Raw genomic sequence first — 12,013 nt, forward strand, 5'->3', positions numbered from 1 at the left:
TCTTGTTTCCGCTGATCTCTTTATTTCATTTGAATTAAAAGCAGTGCGACTCTTGCGCTGTACTCATATATTTCATTTGTTGAAGAGTGTATTCGTCTGCATCGACTCACCAATGATTTTCATCACTTACAGAGAAATTATAACCTTTAAATTTAATATTTGACAAAGACGAAATTACTGAAATATTGATTCGAAGTAAGAAACAACAAACGGCGAACAATATAAAATTATATTTGAATAATAATCCAAGGTTACAAGTTACTTTTTTTTCGATACACCGACAGTTCTACCACGTCGACCAGTGGTTTTTGTATGTTGTCCACGTACTCTCAAACTGTCAACAAACATACCACATTAATTTTACAGATATTGTACCGAGTAAATATACGTGCAAGCTTAAGTGTTCACCTACATAGCGAGGCAACTGAGCAACCGAGCAACTAGCAACTTCAAAAGTCGTTCGGTGATTGGCTGAAATACGAGCAACCAAGCAACCAAAACAAAAAATTTTGGTTTGGTTGCTCGGTTGCTCTGTTATGTAGGTGAGCACTAACGTAAAACACATCAAGTATTATTTCGAAGAAAAAAAAACGAACTTGACACATTTGTCAATAACTTACCCCCAATAATGACGAAGACCTCTGTGAGCCTTAATTTTCTTCAATCTTTCTAAATCTTCACGGAGTTTACTGTCTAAATTAGAAGAAGCCAACTGCGGACAACCAAAGCGATTGAAATTACACAAAATTAATATTATAACATAGTTACACATATATGAGAAGACGTACTTGAGAATATTTTCCATCTACGATATCTTTCTGCCTATTGAGAAACCAATCTGGAATTTTATATTGGCGGGGGTTGGTCATGATCGTGATTATTTTCTCAACCTAACCATAAAATAATAAAATTATTAAACAATGGGTAAATATCTTATTTCAAAAAATGCAGACAATTTATTATCAAAACTGAAAAGATGTGATAAACAATGTAGAATCAAAACGTTCGAGTGCTTCGCTTACGTAAGCAAAAACACATTGACCGTCTTATACTATTAATGTAGCACAAACTACCAATCGAAAACATTAAGAAAAAATGAGACGACCGTTGATTGTGCAAGACTAAGAAGCCTGAATCTCTTTAATTATCGGAAATATGTCATATGAAGAAATTACTGAGATAGCGGTCAAAATTTACCTCTTCATCGGAGCATTCGCCGGCTCTCTTATCCAAATCCACATCTGCTTTTTTCAACACTACGTTAGAAAAACGCCTTCCAATACCTTTGATAGCGGTCATCGCAAACATGATCTTAATTTTACCATCGATGTTCGTGTTCATCACTCGCAAGATGTGTTGAAATTTATCCGGAATGACCAAACTCTGAAAGAACGAAACATGATAGTAGTACGACACCATTGTTATGAAATTACCTGTAGGAACTCACCATTTTTGTGATTTTATGAACTGTACAGCGAGAACGAATTAAACAGATTTGACAAAATTTCAACTGACTCCGACTCCAGTTCTTCGAGGCTAAGCTGAAATGTGGAAATCGGAATTGAAAATTGGAAAACGAAACACAAGATTGAGAAAACGCGAGAAAACGTGAATTTCTTGTCTTGTTGCTTGGGTTGGGATGTTTTTAATTTCTAAATTTCTCATTCCGGCTTGGGCGTTTGGGTGTCTTTTCTCGCACTACATCACGTGTGTCGCCAATCTACATGTCAGAATGAAATTAAAAATGGCTGGGTGAATTAAATTAGAAGTCCTCAATATCCGTATTCCGTTTCTATCAATGGATTTTTAATAATTATTATTTTTCGTGTAGTGATTTTCATTTGTTTTCCACTAAAAAATTTAAAAATTCTGAAATAAATTTTTAAAAATTCAAAATTTGAAATATCTTATTGTTATTAGTTAAGGTATTTTAGCTAAAATCAAGTCAACACTGAATATTCAAATTCAAAATGGCCACAGATGGGAACATGGGAATAGTCGTTGGAATTTCAATTTTCAATTTCAATTTTCTCGGAGTTTATTGTTCAGTTGAAGTTGAAAACAACTGCGTAATGCGTATTATTTTGTAATTTTATAATTTCATTTTTAAAGGTATCATGTTCGAAAATTAGTTTTCTCCAAAATCATTTTTTGATATAAATTGAGTGAGTCGAAATGAAGGTAAAATTAATCATATCATCGTGTGTGTAGTATACTTAATCTGTTGTTTAATATATCGTTATCGTAATACTTGTAATGGAGAGATCTTATTTCGGTAGTGCTATTAAAACTTATCCAAGTAAACGAAATCGTGCGTCGAGTTATCGTCAGAGTTGTGTAGTTTTCAAAGACGACGATCCTTTTGACCAGTTAATCGAAGATGAACAAAACAAGAAACCGTTAACATTGAAAAAATATGGCTTTGAGAAAGGCGCGGGTAGAAGCACCAAAAGTTATATTCCTTCTGGTAACAATGCTCCTGCTCTGAGAACTATTCAAAACTATACCTGTATAAATCGTAAATCTTCTATTCTTCCACACACTAGAAAAAAGTGAGTTGTTTTGTCGGTAATACCTACGAATGGAAATTTAAAGTTACTAATTGAAGCGATCGTGATGATAGGAAAGTGAGAACCAAAATCTTGAAAGGAAATAAGGAAAATGCGCTGAAATGTAGTTCACGTTTATTCAAGAGTAATTCAGATTCCGATAATGATCTCAAAGGGTTATCTGCTTATGATTTGAGTCCTAGTGTGAATCGTAAGTATTTTGAAATCATCCTACTCATGATTAGAATTCAATTAAAATTTATTTTAAATACCTTCGCATTTATTCACAGCACTCGCCGACTACAAGAAACGAAGAGCATTTCAAAGAACCAAACCCAAGCCAAAGTCACGTCCGTTATCAGTTGCGAACGATATCAACGCTGATAGATGCCTTTTAGCCAAAGAAACCATCACATCAAAAGCTCCTGATCCGGTGATAGCTATTAATCATACCAACAGTGATGCAGAACGTGATGAAACAGTGTTTAAAAAACCGACTGCTTTCGTAGAACGAAGTTCAGATTTGTTCTACAAAAATTCGATAAACAAGAATCGTGGGCAGACAAAGACGCGAAAAATATTACTTTTTAATGATAACCATTCTTTGGATAACGAATACGATGCCGATAATTCGTTTGAAAATTATACTAGTCAGCGTGCCATCGACGAGTTATTCAACTGTGATTATGAAACGCAAAATGAATATCGTTGTTCAGAAGTTTTTAATCCGGGTACGGCTTCAACGCCCAATTTTGATAGAAGGAAATTGCCTTTCAGCCAAACTTTCGAAGAAAACGAAGCTGAAGACAGAAAATGGGTGAAATCACTCGAGAACACTCCTCGTTCACCTCTTCTTAACTTATCAAGTAATTCAATCAATTCGGTTTCATTAAATCAAAAGGAAGCATGCAACCGAAGCGTTCACTTGACTACTGATGAATGTCATGGAATTAGCAATAATAGTAAAAATGAAAAAGTTGCAGAGCAACTAGATTGCTTGTCTAATTCCGCTGTAGAATCTTCTTGTAGAAATGATTCTATATCGCCGGCTATGCATAGTGATTCGGGAAAAGAACAAGCTGGAGTAGAAATCGTGAAAAATGAGAGTGCGGTCAAGACCAGTGATTCCTTGCTAAATTGCAGTTTACGCCCTCTTTCTGAAAATTCAGAACATCTTCATTTGAATACTTTTAATCAACGCGATACGGATAATTCGTTAACGACCGATCATTCAGATAAAGAGCATTCTGATGCTGAGACTATTTCGAGAAACGATAGTGCAGAAAAACCGACTGATTTCGCTTCACAGACTTCCATAGATTCACTCTCCGATGCTTCAACAAGTTTAGATCATGATTCATCTGCCAACTTGATCACCTCTAGTCAACGTTTGAACAATTCGATTGAAAGCAAATATCCGCAGAACGAACAACCCGAACTGATAGTCGTTTTGCAACATCGTAGTCCAGTCGAGTCGCAAACCTCCGCATCACCAACTTCTTCGCATACTGTTTTCAATGATTCAAAGAGTTCGGATAACTTCAATGATTCTTCACCTCGTCTCAATAGACGTTCGTCACCTCCTAGCATCGTATCGCCTATCTCACCAGATTCCAGTGACCGCAGAATTACTTTACTTAGAATGTTTGAAGAAATAGTAGACGACTGCACAGAAAACGTGGCAGAATTGACAAATCAGTTGCATTCGTGCAGCCTGGAGGATAAGCAAAATAGTTCCAAAGTCGAATCGGGTTCCAATATAGATTGCCCCTCAACATCAACTCAATTTCAAAAATCTACGAATGGCGTTTCTATAACTAATGTAACAGTAGAACCAGACATGAAAAATGATGCATCAGTGAAAGAAAACACTACGGTCCTTACCCAAGAAATTATACCTAATTTTTCATCGATGAATATAACGGTGGAAACAGAAGTAATACAGCCTTCATTGAGCGAAATATTCAAATGCTTATCTCCTATTCACGTACTCACAGAAAACATTTTAGATGATGACAAATTTGTGGGTTGGTCATGCGAAGAATACCTCCAAATCTTGGAACTCAGAGACGCTTTCGTAAACCTATGTAAAGAACCAGAAACCAAACAAGTACAATCAGAGGAAGAAATTCCGGCGCATTTGAAACATGTAACGAGACGTCGAAAGAAAACAATGGTTATGCCTACGTTGAACGAAGAAAATAGCAATTTAGAAGATGACGAGGTTGACTTGTGCAGTGAAACAAGAAACAATCCTCTGCGCAGTCAATATACTCAACAAATCTGCTCTCAAAATCAAACATCTCTCTATGTGTCGCGATTTTTAGAAAGATCATCCATGATGTCTCATTCGATTGTCTTGGCCGCTGGTAAAAAATGGCGCCGTTCTTTCATTACATTGAAAAATATTCGCGAATATGGGTTTCAATCTCAGGCTGAACATGAGGATTTGAAAGGAAGATGTTGGAGGAAAAATGTCGAAGAGTTGATTTCCAATCAGTTGGATGAAAACACCGATTTGAAAGGTAGGTTGTGCAACTTGCAATGAAGTAAATATTGTATTGTTTCAATCATTCTTGCTTGTAAAATGCAAAGAAAAATATCGACGAACAAAAACTGTAAAAATTTCTAAAAAATTCGAAATTAGATATATAGATAGGTACTCGTAATTTGCTCAATACTCGTACCTGCATTTATTACTGGCTGCATATTTTTTCATTTTTTCTATCATGTGGAGGAGTCGTTTTTCCTAAATTTATTCATTTATCATTTCGTTGGTGTTGCGTAAATGTAATATTTCCCTTTTCGTAATTGAAAATTCTTAGTGAAAATTCATTATTAAAGTAAAAATGAAAAATGGTAAATACTAAATGTTTTTAAGCTAGAAAAAAAACATGATTGGTTCGATATCTTCTTTAAAATCTGCATTTAATTTTTACAATTCTAAATACAAGGCCCAAGATGGCCTCAAACAAATCCTCTATTTCACACCAAAAATTTTTTATTTGTTAATAATTTTAATAAAAGCTAAAAAATTCCCAAAACTATATGCCAACTTATTATGCGTGTTTTTTAACGTAAGTAAGAATCAGTTTTTTTGAAATTTCTCGTATCTATATTCTCATTTAAAGAAATCCACTTGCCATTTTTTTGTGGAAACTTGTGTGTATATTTTTAACGTGAGTCAATTTTATGTTTTAGAAATTTCTGAAAGCAGCACTTTGAGATCAGATTCGAATGAAACGTTTTTAAATCCAAATTCCACATGTTTAGGTAAGAATTTTTCTTTATAATACATTCATGAAATTCAAACTACAGCTCAGCGAGGTAATGTCAATGAATCGTTTTGCAGAGAGATGTAAAAGGCCGGATAAAGCGAGATTTTCTTTTTGTGTAAATCAAAAATCACCGCTACCACAACAGCAGGCAGATGAAAGTAGTAGGTTGACGTCATCTTCGGAAACTAGTAAATTATTCAGTGATAAATCGTATACCTCTTTCGTGGGCTCTCAGCACGACTCGAGAATTGAAAATAAGTACGATTTAGAAGCCGGAGGTTCGTTTCTAATATCGTAAGTTATCTTCATAAAGCGTTTATCAAATACCGTATTATTCAACATCGATGAATTTTTCAGATTACTCGCGGCCTTTCAAAGTATCATTAGATTGTTACGACTTACGAGATTATCGTTCCTCTAAAGAAAAAGTGCTGCAATATTGTAAACAAACTCAACCTTTACCTTTCGATGAATGTCTTAACGACCGGTAAAGTTGAAACGTTTTTTGTTTTTTTGGGTGAAAGAAAAACGAACTCGTGTGCAATTTTATTAATTACTTTTTATTTTTCGATCGCAGGCTGTTAGAAAATTGCAAAAAAATTGGTGAAGGCGTTTATGGGGAAGTATTCATGCTGAAACGTAACCGAGCGCATTGCTCCGTATTGAAAATAATACCTATCGAAGGAGATCTACTTGTTAACGGCGAAAAGCAGAAAAAATTCGAAGAAATTCTTTCCGAATTGGTTATATCGATGTGAGTATCTTTGAATCATCAATTAAATTTAATCATGAAATTATTCATGAAAAATGAAAATTCTCATAGAGTAAAAATGTAGAATGATGATTTCGACCAAACCGTTCAATGAGTGGTACACGTAATATACATTTTTCTTTCTCCTCCTCTCAAACACAAGATAAAAGTGCATTCGTCAAATAATTTAATTTTTCCAATTCACTTCTGTTCCACGGTATTCCTTTTGTAGAGTTTTACGATTTATTATCACATAGGCAGATACCATAAATTTTAAAACATGACAAAAAAAAATCATATTATAAGCAAAAGTGAAACTCAACGAAATCATGTAATTACAAAATACGCTGAAGTAAGCGAATACTCGAGTACACTTGTGACGATAAAAATTAAATTATCAGCATTTCGAATAGTTGAATTTTCTCACAATTCATTGGAAATATTTTGTTCAATAGAACTCTGTACTTATGTGTGGAATACTAATACGATTACTCGAATCGCGTTATTGTTATTTTTATTTTTTTTGTAGAGAACTGAGCGATCTCAAAAAGAGAACAGATTATTGTACCGATAATTTCGCCGAATTGCAGAAGTGTTGGTGCGTATATGGTGAATACCCGAAACGATTGATAGATCTCTGGGACGTTTATAACGATAAAAAAGGTATGTCGAGTTGAAATTCACGAACGAAATCTCTTTTCGATGATTAAAGACGAATGTATATTTTCATGTTTCAGGTTCAGATAACGATTCTCCGAAAGTGTTCGATAATGAACAGTTGTACATAATTTTAGAACTGAGTCACGGAGGCGAAGACGTAGAATCATTCGTATTCAATAACGCCCAACAAGCGTTGTCTGTATTCACTCAGGTAAATTATTAGTCTATTGTTTTTAATGTAGAAGCTTCTTTGCCGAATATTTGCCACCGTGTTCGAGTAGTTTTGAACTTTTGAACGTTTTGATTTATGAACGGGATGCTTGACGAGTGAATTTCTACGTCGTGTTTATGAAATTCATGACTAGATTTCTCACTCGTCAAGTAAATCGTTTGGTTTGCTTTGAAGTTTGGTTTTCGCTCAGCTGAAGTATGTATTTCTTTTTGTTCGCTATTTTTTGTTTTTCGTGTTTTTTCCCTCTCTTTCAATTATGTTTTGTTAATTGTGATTTAATTTGCTATGCTGTAAATAGGTCAAAAAATCATGTAATAATTGTGAACTATAATTATATATGTAAATTTATACGTGTTAGAATTCCGTTTTATAATTCTATGCGTATGTTTTGTTAGGTTGCTTACGCATTGGCTGTAGCCGAAGCAGCGTTTCAATTCGAGCACCGAGACCTTCATTGGGGCAATATATTGGTTTCAAAGTCAAAAGAAGAGAGAACCTTATATAAAATTGGCGAGTTTCAGAATAGCGTTAAACTATGTGGTGTGAAAGTAAGTGATTTTAATGATCACACTGATAATAAACGATATGTAGGCATTCATCGCTCGAATTGGAATAATTCTCTCTCAAATCGAAAATTTTGAGTGAAGATAACGAAAGTGATGTAGTTGTTCAAATTTTGCTAATTGCTCGAAATTTCCTCCGAGTATTGTTTCAAAATCGTTTCTTGATAATTTGAATGAAGTATTCAAAATTTTCCAAAAAATATTTAGCGAAATTTTCCATTTCAGTTGTCAAAGTATTCATTCGTTGTTGGTATTTCTTTATGATTACCTGACTTTATTGCTTAAGCAGTTTATTTCATTTTATTTTATCGATTCACAGGTCACCATAATTGATTACACGTTATCAAGAATATCAATAAATAACTGCATAGTGTTCAACGACATCGGTCAAGATCCAGATCTGTTTACAGCTCATGGTGACTTCCAATTCGAAGTTTACAGATTAATGAGAAATGAAGTGAGGTAGGTTGAAGTTCTCAAGAATGAATATTATGTTTTCTTAGATTGAGAAATAAATCGATGTAATTTGTTTAGGAATATTTGGAACCAATTCGCGCCAAAAACGAACGTATACTGGTTATGTTACTTGTTAGATAAGATGGTAAAAGAAGTCCGATATCGACGTATTTCTACACAAATTCATAGAAAAAATTTCAAACTATTAGAAGAACTTACCGAATCCGTGAAAGAATTTGCCAGTTGCCACGAATTAATCTACCACTTCAACTGTAAACGTACCATTTCAACGATACGGTAATTGCAGTCAACATTATTGCACATAACTGCCTATTGTGATCTCAAATTTGCCTATCTGTGATGTTAAAATTTATGTATTTTAAAATTCCGATGAATAAATTTTTTTATTTTTTCACTGTTAGTTGCTTTCATTACAAATCTGGTGCGAGGATTGTCAGTTTAGTTTTTGTCAAGGGCCTATATCAGTGGCAAAGGGCTGTGGTGGGGGTGTACAGATGAACTCACCTCAGAATCACAATGGCTTAAACGAGAAAGTTTCTTCGCGTAGGTCAGCTCTGGTCTCGAACTGGTCCGTCATATCGAACTTGTGTTGTTCACACCAACGAAGAATTTTTTTCATCTCAAATTAATCAACCAATAGAATATTTGCGCATTATTTAATTCGTCCAATGGCCATTGGAAGAGGAACAACAAACACATAAATACAATTAATATTGTAGGTACGACTAAAAATTATTGTCTCTGCGTAATTAACGTCTTAAGTATAATAAAACAATACACCAAAAATTCAATCAAGTGGTTAAAGAGATTCGATGAAGAAATACGTAGGCAAAAATGCGTAATTTGTGACTAGATTTCACTTTTGAGACTCGAAAATGGATAAAATTTGAAAGAATGAACTCATCCGGAAAATTGAGGGTGATAAAAATTTCAATGATTGCGGGAAGACATAAGATTACAGACCCCAATCTCCCTGAGATATGAAGTAATAATGATTAATGGACTATTTCAAGTAAGTACTTAGGTCAATAATACTACAAATACAAATATAGGTAAATACTAACACAGAGATAAGCGAAAGTGAAACAAGTGCTGGTGTCAGTGACACTTGAAATAAATCTCAAAATCGAGAGATCACTTTAAACGCAATCCTGCTCAACTTTGAACTATTACACACAAATCATTAACCTAAAAATGGTAACATTTACAACCCCTTGTTAGAGTAAACAAGAGCTGGTAGGTTTCCTTTGCAGGTAGTTTTGATCTGTTCGTAACAGCGAGGTTCGGCTTTTTCCAAGGTTGATACTTGAATAGAACTGTAAAACGAACACACGAAATTAAAATGCATAGTCGAAGGTTGAGAGGTATCTTTAGATCATTTTCATATACCTCAATTGCGGAAAAATAGCGCAAGCTGTGGGAACCATCATAGTCAAGCTGAAAAAGAGACCATTTGGTTAATTAATTTAACTGGATGGGAAATTGAAACACGAATGGAAAAAATGAAACTTACAAGCAACCAACACCGATTGTCTGGAAAGGAGCGTGAAACCACGTGTTTCTAAGAATCCAAGGACTTTTATTACATAATCTTTCCATCACAGCGGGTAATAACACTGAAATCAATTACATTTGCCTAAATGATGGACCAAATTCGATAAAGAACAAAAAAAAAGAAAAATCGAAAAAAACTTACACATTCCCGGAGCGCACATGATAATTCGAGAAAGCACAACTTGACTAATACCTTTAACGGCAGCCACCTAATAACATATTTTTTCTTGCATTAATGATAGGTTGTTGGAGTTAATGAGGCTTTCAAAGCTACATTAAACGTACTCGAGAAGTTCCAACTTTATTTCCATTTTCATCAAGAACATCAACACCTTCGGTAATCTCATTCTGCCTCATTAAAGGAATGTTGACACAATTAGCAGCTGCGACTGCAGCGAATGGCACGTATCGCTGGAACAATAAGACAAGAATTATTTATGTACTTAGGACTCGAACATTAATTCAATTGACAACTCCGTTGAATATTTTTCATCTTACTTGCATAAATGGTCCTGAGTGTTTCGCCAAAAATGATTTAAATTTAATCGCTGTGAAGCAAGCAGCTAGCGTAGCTGATCCATACGCTACTCCCATTTGTGTATTAGTTAAAGGCGAATTGGCATTTCTATTGGTGTAGTTGACCAAAGCGTTGAATGATTGGTTAACCCATTGCCAAAACACGACAGCTGTAGTGGTCCTGTAAAATCAACCACGGAATTATTTCGCAACGAAATGTATTTCTAATGCATAATCCATCGATTGTATTTTTTAAAATTTCAACTCTGGTAAGTGTTTTAAAAATTCACAGTATCATGCGTTTTCTCCAAGGAAAAAAAATGAACAAAATAAATTCAACATGCTAAAATTAGTAAGACCATGCCGAAAGAAATTAATTAAGTGAACAAATCTCATTCAAATAGAACTTTTTCTGAATTACTTTACTTGAAGGTTAATTACCTATTCTTCTCATCAGCTGAAAATGAGATAGGTAAACCGTTTAAATGAAGATTTAAAAATGATATATCATTCGCAAAAGAAAGTATTCCTCGAATTACTTGTAGAAAGATAACATAACGCCGGTAATAACCATTCCTCCGGGAACTTGGAAACACATTCTACCGAATAAGTTCTGTTTTTCTCCGGTGTCCGGGTGAAAAGCGCTTTCATACAGTTGTTTGGCTCTCATTATTTGCTCGAGTTTAACATCTTTAGGTTCTTGGCCAGATCTACGAGAACGTATATGGATGAGTATCTCATTAAAAAAATTAATACAATTACATTTCCAAAGCGGGCGAACCTCCATTGGTTTCTTAAATTTTTAGCTTCATCGAGAGTTTTATCATCGGCCAGACAAAGGCGTGGATCAGTCACCCAGAAGAAGTATTTCAATCTGCCTTTGAACGTACTCAGGTCCCAAGGAGCTGCATCAAAATTAAAGCGAGATGCACTCTGTAAAATAAAATACATTTTTAAAAAAACGACTCGAATTTCATATTGATAATTTAAATTTCCGATCGCTAAAGTAAAACACATGTTCCTAAACAGAATTTATAACATACCATTTTTAGCTGATGACAAGGTAGGAAACTTGTAACGAGCGGTAAAAAAATTTACAAAATCAAGTTAGAAAAATGAAAGTATAAACCTAAAACATGCTACAAATTTACATGAATTTAAATTTCAAAAATTATGCATTCAAAAATTTTCTAATCAGCTGTGTGTTCCGAAGTTTGTGACCTACTGAAGATTCATACTACAATGTTGGAAAATGAAGAAAATAAAAAGTGCAACAGGCGATATTTTTTCCATTTTTACCAAGACAACACTGTAAAATTGCAATTGATTTGGTAATTACTGTAAATTCTTGATGAATTTCAGGTAATTTTCAAAAAATACTCAAGTTCACAAGTTGTCAATTTTACCTGTGCTCGGTTTGACTCGTTGATCTG

At 34.3% G+C, this 12,013-nt stretch overlaps 3 protein-coding genes across 3 annotated transcripts; 1 reads left to right on the forward strand and 2 right to left on the reverse strand.

The window, feature by feature from the left end:
* Positions 1-215: 215 nt before the first annotated feature.
* LOC135832630 (small ribosomal subunit protein uS13) lies at positions 216-1,664 on the reverse strand. Its single transcript, XM_065346001.1, has 5 exons — positions 1,448-1,664; positions 1,198-1,383; positions 789-890; positions 621-712; positions 216-334 (listed from the first exon to the last, which is right to left on the reverse strand). The coding sequence occupies exons 1-5, from the start codon at positions 1,448-1,450 to the stop codon at positions 259-261; spliced, it is 459 nt and encodes a 152-aa protein (XP_065202073.1). The 5' UTR covers positions 1,451-1,664; the 3' UTR covers positions 216-258.
* A 313-nt stretch (positions 1,665-1,977) lies between these two features.
* Positions 1,978-8,904, forward strand: LOC135832627 (uncharacterized). Its single transcript, XM_065345997.1, has 12 exons — positions 1,978-2,552; positions 2,624-2,760; positions 2,840-5,074; positions 5,751-5,822; positions 5,902-6,105; positions 6,185-6,314; positions 6,405-6,581; positions 7,108-7,241; positions 7,316-7,449; positions 7,866-8,018; positions 8,353-8,495; positions 8,568-8,904. Exons 1-12 carry the CDS (start codon positions 2,257-2,259, stop codon positions 8,788-8,790), a joined length of 4,038 nt encoding a protein of 1,345 aa, XP_065202069.1. The 5' UTR covers positions 1,978-2,256; the 3' UTR covers positions 8,791-8,904.
* A 248-nt stretch (positions 8,905-9,152) lies between these two features.
* Sfxn2 (sideroflexin 2) lies at positions 9,153-11,809 on the reverse strand. The gene is made up of 9 exons (XM_065346000.1): positions 11,624-11,809; positions 11,362-11,513; positions 11,120-11,290; positions 10,563-10,761; positions 10,350-10,475; positions 10,207-10,273; positions 10,024-10,126; positions 9,900-9,947; positions 9,153-9,826 (listed from the first exon to the last, which is right to left on the reverse strand). The coding sequence occupies exons 1-9, from the start codon at positions 11,624-11,626 to the stop codon at positions 9,715-9,717; spliced, it is 981 nt and encodes a 326-aa protein (XP_065202072.1). The 5' UTR covers positions 11,627-11,809; the 3' UTR covers positions 9,153-9,714.
* Between the last annotated feature and the right edge of the window lie 204 nt (positions 11,810-12,013).

This window comes from Planococcus citri, chromosome 1 (genome assembly GCF_950023065.1).
Source record: "Planococcus citri chromosome 1, ihPlaCitr1.1, whole genome shotgun sequence".
Lineage (NCBI taxonomy): Eukaryota > Metazoa > Arthropoda > Insecta > Hemiptera > Pseudococcidae > Planococcus > Planococcus citri.

Coding starts and splice junctions, on each gene's coding strand:
- LOC135832630 (XM_065346001.1), bottom strand. Junction 891..1,197: donor GCGAATGCTCCGATGAAGAG/GTAAATTTTGAC, acceptor TTTTATGGTTAG/GTTGAGAAAATAATCACGAT. Junction 713..788: donor TAGATGGAAAATATTCTCAA/GTACGTCTTCTC, acceptor GGTTGTCCGCAG/TTGGCTTCTTCTAATTTAGA.
- LOC135832627 (XM_065345997.1), top strand. CDS start 2,257: ATGGAGAGATCTTATTTCGGTAGTGCTATTAAAACTTATCCAAGTAAA. Junction 6,582..7,107: donor TCCGAATTGGTTATATCGAT/GTGAGTATCTTT, acceptor TTTTTTTTGTAG/AGAACTGAGCGATCTCAAAA. Junction 8,019..8,352: donor TTAAACTATGTGGTGTGAAA/GTAAGTGATTTT, acceptor ATCGATTCACAG/GTCACCATAATTGATTACAC.
- Sfxn2 (XM_065346000.1), bottom strand. Junction 10,762..11,119: donor GTTATGTTATCTTTCTACAA/GTAATTCGAGGA, acceptor TTGATTTTACAG/GACCACTACAGCTGTCGTGT. Junction 10,476..10,562: donor ACTCAGGACCATTTATGCAA/GTAAGATGAAAA, acceptor TTATTGTTCCAG/CGATACGTGCCATTCGCTGC.